Source organism: Monodon monoceros, unplaced genomic scaffold, assembly GCF_005190385.1.
Source record: "Monodon monoceros isolate NGI ecotype Baffin Bay Population unplaced genomic scaffold, NGI_Narwhal_1 Super_Scaffold_15, whole genome shotgun sequence".
NCBI lineage: Eukaryota > Metazoa > Chordata > Mammalia > Artiodactyla > Monodontidae > Monodon > Monodon monoceros.
Genome location: NW_021703771.1, coordinates 68417970 through 68439935, shown reverse-complemented (window position 1 = coordinate 68439935; position 21966 = coordinate 68417970). Strand labels below are relative to the sequence as shown.

The window sequence follows — 21966 nt, the reverse complement described above, 5'->3', positions numbered from 1 at the left end:
CCATGCAGAAGGTGGCAACTGTCAGAGACAAGCCTGTGCTCTAGAACACAAAAGAGGTACCGCACACAGCACCCAGGCAGGAACTAGGAAACAAGAATACCAGTTTTTTTTCTCCTCTCCTTTTTTTTTTTAACATCTTTATTGGAGTATAATTGCTTTACAATGGTGTGTTAGTTTCTGCTGTATAACAAAGTGAATCAGCTATATGCATACATATATCCCCATATCCCCTCCCTCTTGTGTCTCCCTCCCACCCTCCCTATCCCACCCCTCTAGGTGGTCACGAAGCACTGAGCTGATCTCCCTGTGCCATGCAGCTGCTTCCCACTAGCTATCTATTTTACATTTGGTAGTGTATATATGTCCATGCCACTCTCTCACTTCGTCCCAGCTTACCCTTTCCCCTCCCTGTGTCCTCGAGTCCATTCTCTATGTCTGCGTCTTTACTCCTGTCCTGCCCCTAGGTTCTCCAGAACTTTTTTTTTTTTTTTTTAAGATTCCATATATATGTGTTAGCATACAAAGAATACCAGTTTTAAGGCCATCAAGGGACACACTCCAACCAGCAAGCAAGACCAAAGCATCTAATTGGCAGGGCAACCAGGTGGGTCCCCACTAGGAAAGAGTCAGTGTAACAGCTTTATCAAAGGTCAAAGTGAAGTAGTAAAGCAACAGCCAGGCAAATCAGACTAAGTAGAGATATATAATAATCAGAGACAAGCCAAACAAGGTCACACATTCAAAGAAAGAGCCTGGCCAAAAAAAAAAGTCACCATGACACCCAGCTACAAGGAAACTGAAATGATCTTCTGTTGATATTGATAGTAACAAAATCAGAACACCCTTTAAGCTTGAGGGAGTAAATCTAGAAACACAACTCAGATCAATTTTAGATCCTAAAATAGGCAGATAATGTGCAATTCCCTAGCCATAATCAAATATTCTAACATGTTATAAACTAGAATGTACTAAAGTTTGTATACTTGCATAAATACCATTTAATCCTGAAAACCATGAAATGCTCCCAAGTCTCATCTATTAATAGTTCTAAAAGGATCAGTGTTGAGGATACCATAGACATATTTAGCAAAGTCCAAATGTTATTCCAGATAACTGACTACGTAAAGACTCGATTTTAACATATATTTTACATAAAATGTTGTCAAAAAACATCCAAGTGTGTTTATGTTAACATGTTGTACTACTGTAAGTCCCATACTATGTAGCTATTGCCCAGAAGTAGAAAAATTACTAGTTTAACAGTGGGAAGAAAAATATTAAAAGGAGATTTCATCAAGATTGAGGAATTCCTCTAGATTATCCTATTCTTGGTTTCTCTGCTTTCTCTTCATCATAATAGTTGAGTGTGGCCAATCAGATAAATCAAATGAAAGAGAGTAAAAAGAAAAAAAAAATCTATAAATGCCATATGACCTGCCAAGAAGTACTTTATTTTATACTAAGAAGATGCAGTGCAAGCAAACGGAAAAAACACATTCACAATAATTCAAAGGCTTTCCATCACAGAACCTGTTCACAACTGCAGATCTTGAAAAACATTTTACAAGCACCAAACTGCTAACATTTGTGTAATTTGAAGAAAAGAACTAGAAATAATATAAGCACATTACAAGAAATTATCCTTTTATAATAATAATGAAAATAATGATAGCAGTAGAAGTAGTTAACAGGTGCAGAGTTCTTACCATATGAAGGCATGGTACCACTGCCCCTGCATTATCTCATTTTTTTGTCAATTGAGATATAGTTCACATGCCATACATTTGAAGTGTACAATTCAGCAGTTTTTAGTATATTTGCAAAGTTATGCAACAATCATCGCTATCTAATTCCAGAACATTTTCATTATCCCCCATACCCTGTACCCATTATCAGTCATTCCCCATTCCCTCCCCTCCCCGAGCCCTAGGCAACCACTCATCTACTTTCTACGGATTTTCCTATTCTAGACATTTCACATAGATTATATGATATGTGGCCTTTTGTGCCAGGCTTCCTTCACTTAGCATTATGTTTCCAAGGTTCATGCTTGTATCGATACTACATTGCTTTTTATGGCTAAGTAATGTTCCCTTGTATGGAGAGACCACATTTTGTTGATCCATTCATCAGCTGATGGCCGTTCTGGTTGTTTCCACCTTTTGCCTATTACGAAGAATGCTGCTATGAACATCTGTGAACAAGTTTTTGCGTGGGCATATGTTTTCAGTTCTCTTGGGGATGTAACTTAGAGTGGAATTGCTGAGTTAGATAATCCAACACTTAACTTTTTGAGGAACCAGCAAACTGTTTTCCAAAGATACTGTACCCATTCGACATTTCCACCAGCAGTGCATGAGGGTCCACATCCTCATCAACACTTCTTTTCCATATTTTTCATTATACTCATCCTAGTAGAATCTCATTGTGATTTTGATTTGCCTTTCCCTAAAGACTAATGATGTTGAACATATTTTTCACAAGCTTATTGGCCACTTGTATATCTTTGGAGAAATGTCTATTCAAAAATTAGCCCACTTTTCTACTGGGCTATTTGTCTTTTTATTGTTGAGTTATAAGAATTCTTTATATATTCTGGGTCCTAGATCCTTATCAGAAATACAATTTGCAAATATTTTCTCCCATTCCCTGGATTGTCTTTTCACATGCGTTATCTTATTTAATCCTTGTAACAACCATGAGTTTGTCCTATGAGTATCCCCCATTTTATTGATGAGGAAACAGTTACTAAACTTACCCGAGGCTTCATAGCTAATAAGAGTTGAAGAAGAGATTCTAACCAGGCAGTCTGCCTCCACTCATTAGTAGGATGTACTGTCACAAACGCTGAGCTCATTAGGTGCTATAGCGTTAGGCACTAAATAAATAAGCAGGATTAAAAATAATTAAATTAAAAAGAAACAGTATTACTGATGCTTTGCATAGAAATTACCAGAGGGCCCTCCTCTTGTTTATACCAGTCTTCTTGAGAAGAAAGAGTAGCTTAAAATAAAGCACATTCAGCCTTACAAGGCAAAACTTGGCCTCTAAACAGTGCCTATTCTTTTCAATTGTAGGAAACTTTCTTATTGAGTTATGTAGTTGAAACAAAGGAATTCAGAATACAAGTGGTATTTTTGCTGAGATTGAAACATTGTAAATCATCACAGTGGGTATTGTGTTAGGGGGAGGCCTATTTCTTGGCCAACAACCTCCTCTGTTCAAAATGTATGCCTTCTCCAGCTCTACACAACCAGTCTCTGAGAAGATGAACAAAGCAGAGTTTGAGCAACGACGATGTCATTCCGACCAGTCGCTCCTTCTCTCCTCTTATTTCTGCCACCAACCATGTTCAATATAAAAGTCAATCTACAAATAATTTTAGTATGTCTGTAGAATTATGCTCATGCTAAATAAAGGGCGAAGTAGTGCTTTTAAAGGAATATGCTAGATCTACCAATACTGGCATGGAAAGGGATTCAATATGTATAGCTAAAGCAGAAACAAAAAACAAAACAAAAACAGCTGTAAAACAATATGATTTTATATTTATTAAAAATAGGCATTACGACTATATATTATAATACATCTGCTAGCATATGCACACAAACCAAAAAAAAAAAAAAAATCATCTAATGATGGAGATTTCCCTCCCTGGGAGTAGGGCATAATTTTTATGTGATGAAATGGTTGACTTTTTAAACATATATACATAATATTTTGTTTTTTAAAAAAAGGGTAGCATTCGCTCCAAAAATCCTACAAACCTTAAAAGCCATGGAAATGAATGAACACATATGAATAAAATGAACAAATGAACAAAAGGTTATATTTTGTTCTATATCTGGAGAAGTTTTAGTGACTTTACAAACTTCTTAAAGTTGTGAGAAAAATTGTGTACTTGCAAATGTGATTTGGAGTGGTGGCAGAAATTCCATAGTTCCTAACAATTTTTAAATGACTCCCTGACCCAGAAAAAAGTTTAAGAACTTTATCTCAAAAGATTATTATAAGGTCTCATTTTATAAAAGGTCAAGACAGATAACAAATCTTTGTTTTATCAGATAACAAAGCAAAATCCCTTAAGCCAAATACAGTAGAGACATCTTCTAAATCATGAAAAAACAGTCACTAGATCTCTTTTAGGTCCTCCTCTGTAATTCTTAGGATGACCCTAAGCCAATCGTATTTTTAAGCTTATAATTTACAGTTCTTTCCAAACGCTAAAAAAATGTGTCTCTTTCCTTTGGATACAACAGAAACACCTTTCCCAAAGCAAAAAGAGAGGGAGGGAGAGACAGAGAGAAAGTCCACCCTATGAAAACTAACTTTAACCACATATACAAACAAATTATTTTTTATTGAGCATCTGCTACAAGTCAGACCCACTGTTCTCTAGTTAATGTCATTCTTATTTGTTATAGCCCAAGGTTTTTCCTTCTTTCTTCTACTTGATGCAAAATACAAAAACTGAAGGAATGAATGTCCAGCACCAGGCCATCTTAAATGTCCATGTGATCATTCTCAACTGCCTGTACAAAGGCTCTTTATGGGAAATGAAAAGGAAGAGCAGTGATAAATTTACAGGACTTCAATCCTTAGATCACTAAGGATTATCAGTAATAAAAGAAACACAAACTTCCTCTTATAAGGGGGCTTAACATTCCTAGACTTCTTCTCTTGGCCTTCATCCAGCAAATAATTATCTCCTTGAAGATAAGTTTCTCCTTCTAAGTAAAGGGTAATCAAATTTATCATAGGAAAACAAAAGACTTAGGCAGTGTCTAAGCTAGTAGGTTATTAAACTGACATCTACTTGTCTATGACAAAACCCTTCTTCCATTCTAACAGTAAACTGAGTATTTCTGAAATGTATACTTTCTAAAAATTATTCTAAATATTATTCTAAAAGTTCTAAATATTCAATGACAATTGCCTTATCTATATAATGATGACTGGGATGGAGGTCAGAAAAAAATCATATGTATAAAATTATCAAGGAAAGGGCTTCCCTGGTGGCGCAGTGGTTGAGAGTCCGCCTGCCAATGCAGAGGACACGGGTTCGTGCCCCGGTACGGGAGAGGCCACAACAGTGAGAGGTCCGCATACCAAAAAAAAAAAAAAAAATTATCAAGGAAGAAGTGATGTGTCTAAGTGACATCTATTATTGTCTTGGAAGCATTTTCTTAATAAATCCTTGACTCATATGTAAGTCCTTAAGAACATAAGTAGAGATTTCTTGGAAGTGATATCTCCCATAGGTATGTTCCTTAGTTCAAACTACATTAACATAAATTTTACTACTATAGCACATCAACTTTTATATTCATATGATAATTATAATGTCCAAGTTCTTATGCCAACAGTAGAATACAATGAACATAAAATCTCTAGCACCTGCCTTAATAATACTGATTGACCTAAAATAAATTTCTCCCAAAGGTCAAACTATCACTGGATTCGCAGATGAACAAAGCACCTTGTTAACTAACCTCTGACCTTCTTCCCTTTTCATAAAATGAGTCATTTAATTTGGCTACTCACTTGTTTTGTTCCCAAATACACTTCAACATCATGTTTCTCCTTAGTAACATCCTGCCAAATGACACTTTGAGAGAAAACCATTAAATCACATTAACTGAAGTATATGGTTTCAGAATAAAGTGTAAAAAGTGGAGAATCATGAGTGGTTTACATGTTTTTGTCACAGCGAAGTTAAGTCTACTCTTTATGATCCATTCCAGAATTGCAATCTCATGCTATCTTTCCAGCTGAAAGCACATGGGTCATTCCCTCCCTTTTCCCCATCATCAGATAAACATACAGATCATAATATAACACACACACACACACACACACACACTTCTTACAGCGTTTTTAAAAATTAATTATAAGTCAGCTGCCAAAAGAAAGTGACAAAATTTATTTCGGACAAGCAGGAATGATTGGGGAATTAACCACCATGCCAAATTCTTTGCGCAGAGGTTCTTTTCTTTAAAAAAAACAAAAGAAAAGAAAATGCAAATCAAGAGTTATCCACCACAACGTGAGAAGGACTTGACCCACCATTGCTGGTTTTGAAGATGGAAGGAGACTGTGAGCCAGGGAACATGGGCAGCCTCTTGTAGCTGGAAAAGACAAGGAAACTGATTCTCCCCTAGGGCTTCCAGGAGGAATACAGGCCTGCCAACACCCTGATTTTGGTACAGTGAGACCAGTGTCTAACTTCTGACCTCCAGAACTGTAAGATAATAAATTTGTATTGGTTTAAGCCATCAAATTCATACTAATTTGCTACAGCAGCAATAGGAAACAAACACACCCACTCATCTGCAATATTTCTCAGTCATTCACCCTTGCCTGTGAATCACAAACTTGGAAATATAAAAATCAGAAGTAGTACCACAAAGCAGGGAGAGCAAAGCTGTAGATATCCAAGCTTCTATACAGATCAGCACCTACTAACAAAGCCTGCACAGGGTGTAATCCCACATGAGCTAAACCAAAAGAATGAAATTTGGCCTAAGAGCCTCCTTTTATCTTTCAAGGGAAAAATAACTAGGAAAAAAAAAAAAAAAACCCACAAAAGAGACAGCAAGGGAGACGCAGGTCACAATCAGAAGCAATTTCTGCAGGGATCAGCTGAGCTCCGAAACTAGAAACCGACACTGCAAATGCAACAACAGGGAAGAATCATTCACACACAGGTTCTCTCAATCACAGCTACACCCAGGGAGAAGAGTTAGCTCAGCTTCTGGCAGCAGAATCCTAAATATTGAACACCATGAAGTGAGCTTTGCCATAACTCAAGTTAATTCTTCAACAGAACCAAGATATTCCCAAGCTACCAACCCCAATGACCAGGTCCTCAATCCTTCCCTTGATGTACTACAATAAGCTTCTATACTATCCACCCTCCTATTTGCATCCTAAAGACCTCTGAAAGATTAACTTCTTATGATCACAGAGTTCTGCATGCACAAAATCTCCAAACATCCCCCAATGCCTTCAAAATCATGTATAGCTATCTATATGATACAGTGAGAAGTAACCTACTTAGAATGGCATTCAGCACGCTTTCCTATAGTCATCCCCTACTAATCTGTGCCCTCTGCCTGGAATTCTCTTCCAGCCCCAATACCCCCATCAGTTTCCATATCAAATGGTACCCTCTCTTTCATGAAGTCTTTAGATAGATGTACTCCCCCAATCCAACTCTAAATACCCACTCCACCCCCAACTTTTAAATTCACATCATATTTTGTTCCTTACTTATAACAAAATATTTGGGGGATTTTTAAAGTTAATAATATTTTATCAGTATGTCTCCATGCCCATGTTGATCTCCCCTCCTAATGAGATTCTTAATTCCCTGAAGGAAGAAACTGTCTTATTCCTTGGCCTCTTTCACATAGTTCATTACACACCATAAGTACACAATAAATATTTCCTGAATTACCAAAGAAATAACCCAACATACCTTTAGGGAAAAGAGAAAAATCCTGATCATTACGAAGAAATTAAGAGTTAGCCATGTAAGAAAACTTCTTTAACAGGGGTAATTCAATTCCAACAAAATTATAATGTTTGGGGCGGGGGGGTGTTTTGTTTTGTTTTGTTTGCTTGCTTTAAGCTGGGGGAAATTGTTACGGAAACTGTTGAGTAAGTAGTTTCTGTCTCTCCCCACCTGCAGTTATTCCTACCACACAAAATCAAATTCCTACCAGCTGACTTAGGGCCTAGAAGCTCTCCTGAAAGAGGAAATTTAAGACCCAGCTGGAAAGCAAGCAAGTAACAACAGGAGGAACAAGATGCAACCAAGTCCACTCACCTCTCAACCATTTTACATCACACCAGTCTTGGGAAAACCAGGCTCTCAGTGCATTGCTTTCTAAACGAATCTATCCTTAGAATATAAGTTATAGCTACTAGAACTTGTGGCAATTCACCATACCAATGGACATGTGTACATAAATATATAACTAGGAGCTGGGGCACTTCCATCTCCAATGGGACAAGTAAAGATGGTCAGACTAGAAGTCAATCTTTTCCTAACTTCTGACTCAAAAGCCTAGAAAACACATAGAAAAGAACATAAGCACAAAATATAGTTCTGGAAGATACTGGGTTTCATATCATAATATTTTGTCTCTCTATTTGTCTCTCTGTTTTTAAATTTAAGTAGTAAATTATTATGTGCTACTCTTAAATCATTATGTGTTATTCTTAAATTCTTCTGAAAACATGAAATTCAAAGTGCTAAGTACTAAGAAACTTAATTCAAAAGCATATTTCAAATAGCAAACCAATACGATATCAAACTTAAAAATCAAGCTATTAACAAAGTAGACATACCTATAACTAACTCTTCACCACATTTCTATTCTGGACAAAGGTCCTCAAATACACCTTTATTTGAAAGTGTTACTCACAGTGCAAACTCAGCCTCATAGGTCATCATTTATCCTGAGGATCCAATGATCATTTCACCCAATTGAACTCAACTCTCACATCATATAAAGAATGACATTTAATGTTTTTTTCCTTTTTGCTCTGCCTTGCTTCAAAAACTATCCAGGTGTTAATGCAGACCTCTTCTCCATATCTTGGCAAAGTTTACTTTGAACAGGCAGTTTCTCATGACCTTCAAGTCTGTGTTCAACAATGAAATCATTTGGCTCTATATCCTATTCAGCTATTAATCACAAACAACAAAGGAAGAACTTTCACATGAAAAATGTAAAACCTATGTGGGCCAGCATTCACTGTGGGTCACTCTGGGTCATGTTCACAGCTAAGGTCATTGAGGCTCTTGGAATGACCTCCGCTTTTTAGAACCTACATTTAACATTGTGCTGGCGAGGAAACATCACAGCTCTGTGACTTTTAGATAAGTGCTCCTGGAGGTTTGTACTCAGAAGAGGGTATACTGACAGACAGCAGCTCGGTGATGGGGAGATGGGAGGGTGTCAGGAGGGGCAGGGATACAGGTCTGTATGTGCTGATCACCTCCCTTCCTTGGGTGGGCTCTTTCAGTGAGTGCCTCAGGGGGAAATTTCTACCCTGTCTAGGGTGACCACACCAGGACCCCAGCATTTTGACTCCATCCATTTAAAGAAATGTAGCTGTTACATTCTAGCCAAATTTTACTTTTTAAAAATCAGCTCCAATGAGTTGATTTTCTTAAGTAGCAAGGCAAATATTTTACTCATTTTCTTTGTTTCCATTACTATTATTATAACTATTATTAATGTGGCCTTTGTTTTTATTCTTTAAATTTTAGTAAGGCAGTGGCAGCATAATGAAAAAATCGCTGGAATCAACGTGTGTCTCTAATTTAAAAGGCACTTCTTTCCTTATCAGCCATCCCTTTTAGGATCCAGAAATAAACCCATCTTGTCCCCCCGCTCAATTCCTGGATGCTTTTAACTCAAACACAGCCTTCTAGACTAAGCCCAAAATTGAAATATTTTATAATATTATAAGTAGTTTATTTTGGAGGTGATCCCAGGAAACACGGGTGGGGAGTGAAACATTGAGACAGGAAAGAAAAGGTAGCCAGCAAAAGCGTCATTTTCAGTTAATTTATCACTGAATCTTAATTCAACAGGGAACTTGGGAGAACCAGTGTAAAATGCTCATCTCGAAGGTATCTTACCTGAGATGCAAGACAGCTGGGGATTTACACTATAGCAGTCACTGGCAGTGGGTTGCCGGGGGCTGGCACTTCCTGCCAAGCCTGGGTGTGAGCTTTTCCAGCCAAGCAAAAGAATGCAGGCGCCTGAATTGGCAGTCCCCGTGCACCGAAGTGCTCAAAGCAGGGGTTACGGTTAGGGCACCAACAGCCTTTGCTACAGCTAGGATCGGGATTATTTCCAAAAGGATAAACCAGAAGCAACCACGTTAGATGACACATATAACAGAATACAGGGCTGAGTGCTTTTCCACAAAAATATCCTTCAAAAAAAGAGGATGCCACCTTATATTTAAATCCTGAAAGGTTTAATATTATGGGACACTGTCAATTACTGTGTCTTAATCTGAAAACAGCAAAGGAGTGTTTGCGGAAAACCCAGTAATGTGAAAGGACCTCAACCATGTTCAACTTGGATGCTATTAAAGGTCAAGCAAAGAGATTTAATACAGACTTGGTTATTGAGGGTATGACTTTTCAACTTCAAGTGGTAGATGGCACAGCAGCTCAAAAAAAAAAGTGTGTGGGAGGTGGATAAGCCAGGATCCTCAGATATGACAATACAAATAAAGAAACATAGGAAATGCTTGTCTTGACTAGTAATTATGGGGAGTGAAACTAAAACAACATGTGGTACTCACAATTGGATACTGGTTGGAGCTCAGAGATATTGACATAAATATATACAACTGATGGCATTAAACTTAACACAGTCCTTCTGGAGAACATTTAGTCATACATTAAAGAAACCCTAAAACTAAACCCCTTGTCCCAGAAATTCTATTTCTAGGAACATATCAGAAATAAGTAACTGAAATGAAGAATGGTAGCAAACATCAATAATAGTAATAACAAATATTTATATAGCACACACTAGAGCAGTGCCTGGCTGCTCTAAATGTTTTATATCAGGGTTCCCAACTGAGAGCGAGTCTGACTTCTAGGAGACACTTGGCGATGTCTGGAGACATTTTTGTATATCAAAACTGGTGGGCAGCGAGGGATGCTGTTAAACGTCTACAATGTATAGGACAGCTCCCCCAGCAAAGATTTATCTAGCCCAAAATGGCAACAGTGTCATGGTTGAGAAGCCCTGCTTTACATCCATTCACTTAAATAATCCTTGACAAACCTATGGTATTTTTATTATCTCCATTTTACAGATCAAAAAAGATAATTTTTCCATGCACTGTTATACATAATTTTGAAAAACTAGGAATAAACTAAATACCAAAAAACAAGGAGTTAATAAATTATATAAAGCTACCCAATGGAAGCACAAAAATTACTTATTTGAAATATAATAAAACTAAAATACCAGAACAAAGAATTATAAATTTTATATAATTACAATTATTTTAAGATATGAATATAAAGACTAAATGGGAAAATAAGACATGAAAGTTACTATTCTGTTAAGATGACAGAAATTGTAATGGATATTTTTTCCTTTCTAACATTCATATTACTGTGATTTTTAAAAGAAAAAACACTCAACAATGGAGATAAGAAATTTGGAATTTTCCTTAAAGGATGAAAGTTCTTATGAAATAAGGAATATCTTATTTTAACAACACAAGAGTTAACAAGCTAAGAAGACAGTTAATATCAAGGCATTTAGGAAGAAGGATTTCCATGGAATAGCACCAAATGTTAGTGTTTTAAATTCTGAAGTCATAGTATTCCTGTTCAGGGTAAGAATGAATTAGCTAGATTTTATATCTACTTCTCTATCGTTTACTTATTTCATGGTTCACTATCACCTAAAGATAATGGGCAAAAAGAAGAAAATTTCAATTCAGTTAAGTTTGATTCACAATAGCATCTCTATTACATAAGGTAATTTAAACTGTCATTTTAACTGTATTAATAATAGTAATAATATCAGTATTAGTAACATTATTATTGTTGCTATTATTAGCAACATGTATTGAATGCTTCCTACGTGGCTACTGTGTAATCTAATCCCCACAACATCCATATGAGGTAAATGTTTTTATGGACCCCATTTTTCAGCAAAGCTCACAGACATTTAAAATTAAGGAATTTGGGGCTTCCCTGGTGGCTCAGTGGTTAAGAATCAGCCTGCCAATGCAGGGGACATGGGTTCAAGCCCTGGTCCGGGATGATCCCACATGCTGTGGGGCGACTAAGCTCGTACGCCACAACTACAGAGCCTGCGCTCTAGAGCCAGCGAGCCACAACTACTGAGCCCGCGTGCTACAACTAATGAAGCTCGCGCACCTAGAGCCCGTGCTCCACAACAAGAGAAGCCACCACAATGAGAAGCCCGTGCACCACAACGAAGAGTAGCTCCCACTCGCCACATCTAGAGAAAGCCCATGCACAGCAACGAAGACCCAATGCAGTCAAAAATAAATAAATTTTTAAAAAAAAAATACATAATTAAATTAAGGAATTTGCCAAGGGTGTACAGTAAATGGAGGCACCTGCGTTGAAATTCAGGCAGTCTGACTCCAAAGCCCAACTGCCCCAATCAAAATATAAGTGTGCTGGGGACAAGGTGGGGTGAAGGGAAGACAGCCTCTGCCCTTGCTCCTCTCCCTACAGCAATGAACTGACAGTATCTGATACGTAGGATGTAAAACCTGCCTTTTGAAATATGTTTCCTAATTTTTCTGAGTAGACCTAACAATGAATTAACCAACAGGATCTCATATTTTAAATAATTTTAAATTACTAAAATTAATTTTTATTATTTCAGATTTAAATATTGTAAATAATTATTTTAATAATCAATCAATATTGACAAATAAATACTTGCCAAAAACAGCTGAGTGAATTCAAAGGAGAAAAAAAATAAGGCTGTCAGAGTTTCCACACGAAGTCCTACAATCTATGATTCTAACATGAGGGGATTTCGTCCGATTCTCATATCCTATTGGATATTCTGTTCTCATAGATCTGAAGATTAAAAAAATAAGTCTGGGCTTCCCTGGTGGCGCAGTGGTTGAGAGTCTGCCTGCCGATGCAGGGGACACAGGTTCGTGCCCCGGTCCGGGAGGATCCCACATGCCGCGGAGCGGCTGGGCCCGTGAGCCATGGCCGCTGGGCCTGCGCGTCCGGAGCCTGTGCTCCGCAACGGTAGAACGCAAAAAAAATTAAAAAATAAGTCTATCTCCTGTCAGTAGGAAAATGGATACCTAAGACTAAGGAATAGGGGACTGTCTGTTTGAACAATTTAAGCATCTGTTTCTAGAATGCTGAAGAGGATCGAATAGGAAGGTTAAATATAAAACACTATTTGTAGATATCATATTATCGGGCTTACATGTCTCTAGTCTAGTCTCACCTCCCCAGAGTATATATTACGAAATGAAGTCACTAAAAACAAAATGCTGTGATCTTCCGAGATCCCTGAAGCGAAGATTAACTTAACAAATAACAGGGATCAGGACACGAATAACATATCGTCATGCAGAAAGGAGGGGAATTTGGCATGAACCAAAGTACAAGCTCCTACCCAGGCTGAGCCACTATCAGCTCAAAGCAGGCTACAGGCTGGTGTGAGGGGGAAGGAGGAACAACTGGTCTCCACGTTCCACACCTACAAAAACCTCCAAACTCCACACCTGTGAGCTGTCTCAGTCATGGGCTACAAGGTCAGAAAGGAAGATGACAGGTAAGGAAAGTGGAAAACCTCCTTTGTGCATGGAGCTTAGATTTCTTCCCACCATATATATGTATGTGTCCGACAAACTGTGAGTAAATCTTATCAAAAATACAGCCCTCTTTATATGTGGAGATTTCAATGTATAAAGAATCCTGGTGTGTCTTTCTTAGCTGTATGTTTTTAAACACCAGCAATAACTGAAATGAAGGAAGATACCAACAAGAACAACAATAGCAAATATTTATACAGCACTTACAAAGCAGTAATAGGCTGATCGAAATGCTTTCTATCAGGGGTTTTTGACCAAGAGCAATTGTGCCCCTGAGGAGACATTTGACAATGTCAGGAGATATTTTTAGGGGATTTTAGACATTAGTAGGACTGACAGACACATTCACCACCATTATCCCTTCTGATTATTTGGACATCAATGTGATTGGTGGGGTCCCGTGCCATAGCAGTTGTTCAGTATTTTTAATAGTATACCTCTGCCTGAATATACTATAAATAGTTAAAACAAACATCATACCTAACAACACCTGAGATGTCAACAAATATTTTCAATAATATGGAGTACTTCAGATATATTAACCGAATGTCAGCCTTTGAAAATAACTTTCCCCTTTTCCAGGTCCCAGAAGGCCAATGACATCTGAAAAATCTTTTCCTTAATCTAGTTATCACAGGAATTGGCACACTTGCTTTGTGAATATACTTGCAACTGTGACTGCGTGTAAGAATTCAAATGCAAGCCCTAACTTAAAGAAAAACTTGGTACAAGTTATAAATATTATTTCATCTGTAAATCTACAAACTTTTAACAATAACGCTTAAGGAGGTCGTTGGTTAATGTTATTAATAATAACTTAATGAATAATAATGTTATCAGTGTTGGTTCATTAATTGTGACATAGTAAATGTCACATAGTAATGTAAGACATCAACAACAGAGGGAAGGGGACGCAGTGAGGGGTATATGGGAACTCCCTGTACCATTTTTGCGTTTAATTTCTACAAATGTATAACTATCCTAAAATAAAAGTTCCTTTACACAAGGTAAAAATACACATAATAAAGTTACAGTATATTTTTCTGTACAAGAAAATAAGAAAAGCTAATTCTGGTTCATCCATATTACATTTTCAGTCTCACACACTGTTGACTTACAAAACAATAAAGGAAAATGGTCAAGAATCATCCAGGTGACTTTTGACTGTGCTGCTGGATTCCACATGCACGCCTGCTTTCCATATTTTTCTGACTGGAATTCTATCTCATTCACAGAACAAAAAAAAAGACAACTGAGCAACTAAAATGTGCCAGGAGCTGGGGCAGGTCTGAGGATTCAACGACAAGAATGGGCCCTGGCTCCAAGCTCACAGACGAGAGCTCGGTTTCTCAAACAGGCAAAATGACCACTTGGGGGGATTGTTAAAATGCAGCAATAGACCACACTTTCAAAAACACTGATCTATAACACCTATCATAAATGCTGGGACAGATGAACACTTCTAGGGACCACTGCCTCTGATCCTGGCAGGGAAGCTGTGGGAGGAGCAGAGGAGAGGGCACCCAACCCCCACCTGGAAGGCAGGGAAGAATTCCTAGAAAAGGTTTACTTGACCAACCATTGGAGTGAGTTGGTTTTAATCCAATAGTAGAATGAACTTGAGGACACATCCTGCTTAGAGTGGGGAAGGCTCAGTACCAAGAACATTGACAGCTTCCGAAAGTAACTGAACACTGGGTACCAAGTACCAACCCCAGCAGCTGGAAACCAGCAGCACAGATGAGTCTAACTCGGGCCACTCCAGGACAGAGAAGGGGGCTTTGTTCATTGGAATTCAGTTACTGACGAAATATGCAAACAGGATTCTAGGCCTGATTGTATGCTGCAGGAAGCCATCCGGCCTCTGCTCACTCGCATAGTCATCTCCCTGGAAGAGCTTTTTCATGTGCTAACGGGTTTCTCAATTTTTGCCTACTTCAGTAGCAAAATATCACGTCATATTGATTCAGGTTGTTTGGCTTTGAGATTTCTTTGCTCTTTATGTTTTTGTCTCCTCTACATTCAGCCTGCCAAGAGGTGCATCTCATGATTAAGGAAAGTCACTAAAATGAGGGCCTAAGGCACTTCACTGATGTCCCCACACTGCACACATGGGCAAACGTCCCTTGTCATCTATGTGCAGCCTGCAGACCACACAGTGGTCCTGAGCTGCTGGTGACCAGAATCATTTAGTTTAAAACCTGATTGAAAACACCCCAGCAACTACAACAGAACCCAGAAAATAGCAGGTATTCTCTGAATCATTTATTTTGGGCTCTTTTTTTTTTCTTACTTCTCATTCTTAACCATGTGTGGCTGGGTTGAGGTTGACAGAAAACTGACCACTACTCCATGTAAGAAACAAAGATGAGAAATTTTAGAAAATTACAGGGAAATCAATGCCTACTTTCTTCCTAATGCAAACCCAATAGGATAAGAATGGTTCATCGTAAAACACCAGGCAAATATTACCTACTGGATGACTTCCAAATTGTGGGAAGTAAATGTCAATTCTTTATTACAGTAATCAAGAGGGAGATTTACCTTCAGCACCATTAATTTTTATTTAGATTTTGTTACTTAAATTCTGCAGCATAAGGCCTAGCAACAAATTCAGTAAATACACAGAATGCAAATCTCAAGCACTTTTTAAAAATGGTGCTCTGTTCATTTAGCCACAGACAAATTCTCATCATAAAACAGAGGATTCTTCTTGTAAGAGCAAAAGAAGCGGGTAGGAAGGAGGTGGATGGATAAGGATCTAGTGAGAAAATGAGAACTGCTTCCTCAACCCATTTGCAAAATATCCGTAATTTCCCAGCTTAAAAATCCATCACTATGAAATCCACCATGAGTTTTTAAATGCATAGGAGCAAAGATAGAATGTAATCATTATTTTAAAGAATTCACATGGTCAGAGATAAAACATAGTAAGAATTTCATTTCATGATTTCTTTTCTCCTCCAAATGTCCCATAAATCACTGGCCCCGCAAAAACTCACAAACTATACTTTTCCTTTGCCTGCTGTAACACTAGTTATTCAGAGTTGGACAATAAATATTTGTTAACAACTAACTAAACAGTTCTCAGAGTACTGTCAGATACCAGACTGCATGGGTGGGTAGGAGTTATGTAGGGAGAAAATGCATCTGCTGGGGAAAACTGTCAAATTTCTTCTGTCAAACACAGTCCAGGCGCTTCTAACACCATAAAGGGAGTTCTTGCCTAAGAGTTGAAGCAGAAGGTAAACGCACAGAATCCAGGAGTCGAACAAGAAAACAGGCCAGGTCAAAAGCCTGGAGATTCATTCTGGCAGCAGGTTCCTAGCTAGGGGCGGGCTGGCTGGGACAGAAGAAAAGGGTCAGTGTTGGTATGACAGGAGGAGCTGTTTCTCAGAAGGGCAAGTGCATGGCTATCAGATGAGGCATTCCCATTGACGATATGCAAGTGACCTAGAAGAATCTGTGCAAGATGCCTATCTTACAACTGCTGTGTAGCCCAGCCTCTAACAGTATCTGGATCAATGGCGTTAAACTGAAATCTATCGTGTTTCCAGACCATTATGACGGTTTTCCTCTATTTGGAGAAATAGTCCTCTATGCAGACTAAATAAAGCTTTTTACATAAGGCACCAAAAGGCAAACAGGTCACACAGTACAGAATCATATGGGAGGCTGTGTGCCCTTTCCCTTTGCTTGCTTTGCTTGCTTGCAAACAATAAAAACCTTTCTGAACAAATGAAAGTGAACTTTGAAACCAGCAAAACATTTCAGGCATCCTGCCACAAAGATATTCTCCAAGCAACTGCAGCCTGTTTGCTGTCCTGTATAGCTCTAAATTTCTTGCCACTTGCAGGATGTGTGGTTAAATGAGCCCAGCAGAGAATTACAGCTTTGATGCTTTGATGTCAAAAGTCACTAACAGATCTCGATCAAAGGGTGAGAAAAAACTGGCAAATTTTCGCTATGATGGTGCACGTGGGGCCTCATTCAAGCCAATGTTTTATCTTCATTTAATATCTACACTGTATTTTTTTTTCTGTTATTAACTTAAAAACTCTTCTAACAGAAACAGCCAGCATTTATTGTAATCCTTCCTGCAATTTGCCAAGCACTGCGCAAGGGATTTTAGACCTTTAAAGACTTAGAACAGCCCCATTATCTCCATTTTACAAGAGAGGAAACTGAGACTCAGGACGCGGAAGAGCTGGGACTCCACCGTGTAAGTCTAAGTCCAGAGCCTTTCTGCTAACGCTAACATGTTCCACAAATTACACAGAAAATGGGTTATTCTAAAAATAATACTGGCGGGGGGGCGGGGAGCTTTCCTGGTGGCGCGGTGGTTGAGAGTCTGCCTGCCGATGCAGGGGACACGGGTTCGTGCCCCGGTCCAGGAAGATCCCACATGCCACGGAGCGGCTGGGCCCGTGAGCCATGGCCGCTGAGGCTGTGTGTCCGGAGCCTGTGCTCCGCAACGGGAGAGGCCACAACAGTGAGAGGCCTGCGTACCACAAAAAATAATAAAAATAATAATAATAATACTGGGGGACTCCCCTGGTGGCGCACTGGTTAAGAATCCGCCTGCCAATGCAGGCAACACAGGTTCGAGCCCTGGTCCAGGCAGATTCCACGGGAGCAACTAAGCCCGTGTGCCACATCTACTGAGCCCGCGCTCTGGACCCCGTAAGCCACAACCAGTGAGCCCACGCGCCTAGAGCCCGTGCTCCTCAACAAGAGAAGCCACCGCAATGAGAAGCCCGTGCAACGCAACGAAGAGTAGCCCCCGCTCGCGGCAACTAGAGAAAGCCCGTGTGCAGAAACGAAGACCCAACGCAGCCATAAATAAATAAATATTTTAAAAACTAATACTGGGAATCACCATCCCTATGAACATAAGTTATCAGGACATGAAAATGTAATAAAATAGTGAGGGCACCTAAGTAATTACCTGTCTTGAGGGCACCTAAATAATTACCAGCCTCAGCACAGTTTGGGATGATGACAGCTTCCACAGCCAAAAGAGAAAGTGAATATATAGAGTCCAAATCCAAAGACTCAACCTTCTGTCCCAGAGATCCAGAAATCAGGCCTGTCTTTTAAGTTGGAAATTAACCATCTTAAAACTCAAAATTCAAGTAAGTCATTCAAAATCTGCCATTTTGCATGAATTCCCTTCAGAATCAGTAGGGGTTTACAAGTCAGAGATCCAAACAACAGGGGGGAAAAGAAAAAAGGGCAATGTATGAAAAGGCAATCTATTGAAGAATTTGTCCAAAAGCCAAAAAACATATGCAGAGAAGTTCAATTTCACACACACACATACAAAAATGCAAGTTCAGACAATTATTTACTACTTTTCATCTCTCTGCCCTTTGTGGATAGCAGTTTAACAGTAAAAACATATTGGCCCCAGAAGTTACCCAAATGACTAAAATATATGTACACAGGTCATTATTTTTAATATTTTTTAAATGGGATGCACTATGACAGGATGGTTTCATCTTTAGTTTAAAAAGAAAAACTGTGCTTGTGGGAATTTAGATGTAAAGCTGTACATTTATATATTCATAGAAGAAAGTGTGGCAGGACAAACAAAACTAGTAACAATGATCATAGAGGGGGAGAGGAACTGACAATTGGCCACTTTGTATAATTTTAATTTTGCATTAAAATTTTTAAGAAGGAGGCTGATTATTTAAATATATTACTCAAAATTTAGCATCAAAATGTAATGCAATAAAATGCTTCATTAACTTGAGAACAACCCCACAGAGAGGGCCCCACTAATTCCCACCTAGGTCACAATCCAAGTTTCAATACTTTGCGGTTTAGACAGAAAGTTTTTGACCTGGGTTCCTTTAGCCCTGGACTAAAATTTCACTTTGTCACAATGGTAGGACTGGGCTATGACTCATCTTCCTCTGCCAAACAATTAAAGTTCTAGTTCAGCGGGAAAAAACTACTTGAGCTGCCAGTTCACTGAACTGTTCAAATCAAGGTCAAAATATTGGGGCAGGGGCAAAGGGAGTCACTGAGTCCAGATCCTATCTAATTCTCACACCAGTCCTTTCGGTGACCCTCCAACCAAACCCTGAATTTGCAAATGATCAGAATAGAAAGCACCTGGTGCCCTCTAACTAGGGTCAAAGAACCCAAGTGAAACGTGAAACCAGGATCCGTGTCACAATCATACCTTTCAAGTAATGCCAAGGAAAAACACAAGTAAAAAGATGACAGAGTGCACAGCTTCAGCTTAAATATATTTTAAGTACCACACAAACATAATATTTAATTACCCATTCCTACACTGCAGGTAGCAGGCAAAGCTCTTTATCAACTGACTATATTTTTATAATTTTTACAGAACTTATTATTCCTTTTATTTACCTGGAACTCTTACTATTGCTTGCAAGGTGCTTTAAAATATGTTACATCATTAATCCTGACCACAATCCCCTCAGGGGTACGACTGGTTGGGAGACCAGTCTCAGAAGTTCAGTGTCTTACACAGTCGATAGTAGGGGGAACTGGGACCCAGGTCCCCCCCACCCAAACACTTCTTCAGTACCATGTTAATCACACTTCTCATTTCCCTCGCCCAAAATTCTTGTTTCAAACAAGTCACTCTGTCTACCCTTCGCCCAACTGAACAATTTTTTTTTCTCTCAAGCCTCTGCAAATTACATTCCACCTGGTCTGCCTAAGCACCAACTCATTTTCTTTATAAACATTAAGATCAGCTTAAAATTCACAAGCCCTGAGAAATTCTCCCAGACAAACCTCCCTGCACTCTGATACTCTAAATGACGTGTTCCTTTATTCTCATACAGTCAACAGGCGGGTGAGGCAGCCACTAATATCTGGCAAAGATAATCACACCCCTTCCTTTCAAACTAACTTTGGCACCAAGAACCTTTGGAGCAACCTCTCTGTAGTGTCCCCAACTGACCCCGCCTCCACATTCACACACAGAGACACCTCAGCCCCTGATGAAATTCTTATTCCGACGTTCTCCACCTGCCTTGCTTCATGAAGACGCCAGCAACCAGGAGCCCTGTCTCTTCAGAGAGGTCTGCTCAGCGTGCCCTGAGCCAGCCTACTCCCCTGTGATCCCTTCCAAGAGCTTCTTCCTGATGACAGCTCATCTTCAGACGGGCCACCGTCTCATATAACGCACGCCCCTCCGTCAGCGCAAACCGGAAACGAGCAGGTCCAGCCCTCATCCAGCCTCGTGCTGCTCAGGGGAACCTGTTCGTCCAACCATTCCGCAAGCGGAGACGGAGACTCCGCTGCTAACAGGCATATGGGTTCGGTGCTGACGTACAGCACTGCCAAAGCTTCCTTCTTGCCCCTCTTCTGGAGCTTTCGGTCTGGTAGGGAACCAATAACTCTCCCCTGTGCACCTCCATCTTGAATCCATGTCACAATCACTTGGATAGTTTCTTTAACAGCTACAAAGTCAAGGCCTCGGTTTATTTATGTCAGGCTTCTGAGTGTGGGGCTCCAGCACACTGGTGATGCTAACGTGGAACCAAGGTTGAGAATATTTGAACCCGTTTATCTAAAAAGGAAACGGCTGCCACAGAGTCCTGTCAGCCCGACAAGAAAGCAGGAAAGATGGCAAGAAAAGCAAGGCCTCCCAGATGTGGCTTCCTGAGCAGGGCAATTTCTAGACCTAAATCATCTGTGCATTACTAGATGCCTACAACTCCAAATAATTTTTTATTTCAAACTTGCAAGCCTTTCTTTTTTTTTAAACTTTGTTCTCCTTCAATTCGATTATTTGTAACATTTGGTCATTTGTACACAGATATCAAGATTAAGTAAAGGAAAAGTAAATATTTTATAATATAAAGATTCTATATCAAAGATAGATAGATATAGATACTCAGATTTCAGCTTACTCAGTTTTCCCTTGTTATATCTCAACGGATAGCTGAGAGGCAAATGTGCTAAATTAGAGTTCCACATTTTAGAAGAGAGCAAAGAGCAAAAGATGGTCAATTTCAAAAAAATAACACTGAAAGGCTAATTTTGAACAAATATGTACTTTAATTTATTCCATTTTATTACTTGTTGTAGTATTCCCCTTAGGTTCTGCAACAGTCATTTGAAACATCAACCCCTGTATGGTCAAGAGTTTAATGCAAAACACTTATGGTTTCACTCTTTCCAGCTTACTTGAGGTGTGTAAATAAAGGATTCACCCCAAAGTTTAATCTATTATGGAGACTGCTTTGAAGACCAAAAAAGGCCACTGTTGTAATGGAATATGCCATCCATAAACGTGTACTCTTTTTTATATCTTTATAACAAGATCACTAAAGAGATCTACCCTGCAGATACAAGAAAATAGTAAGTTAATAACAGCCAATAAGAAGAGCGTCTAGGCCCTTGTAGAATCTGAAATCATGTAATACTGATTTTCTATTTTTATTAAAATAGAATGCCCTGAAATATTTTTTTTTTTTAAAAATGCTTTCTATTTTCTTAAAGACCTTGGACTGATCACAGGGCAGGAAAGAATGCTATCTGAATGAACCAGAATTCATATTTAAAGCTGCAGTCTACTCATTTAAAAGTTTGCTT

General features: G+C 39.0%; 1 protein-coding gene across 8 annotated transcripts in view; it reads right to left on the bottom strand.

Moving 5' to 3' along the window:
- The window catches only part of UTRN (utrophin), a 505655-nt gene that overhangs the window by 421418 nt on the left and 62271 nt on the right, over positions 1–21966 (bottom strand). Inside the window, exon 1 of one of the 8 annotated variants that reach the window (XM_029224154.1) lies at positions 20399–21196. The exons of 6 other annotated variants lie outside the window; for them this stretch is intronic. In XM_029224154.1, the coding sequence (XP_029079987.1) occupies positions 20399–20408 (10 nt within the window). In that variant the 5' untranslated portion in view covers positions 20409–21196. Of the gene's footprint in view, positions 1–8432; positions 9006–20398; positions 21197–21966 lie in introns of those variants that run through there. One more of the 8 variants, XM_029224153.1, reaches the window with a different exon arrangement.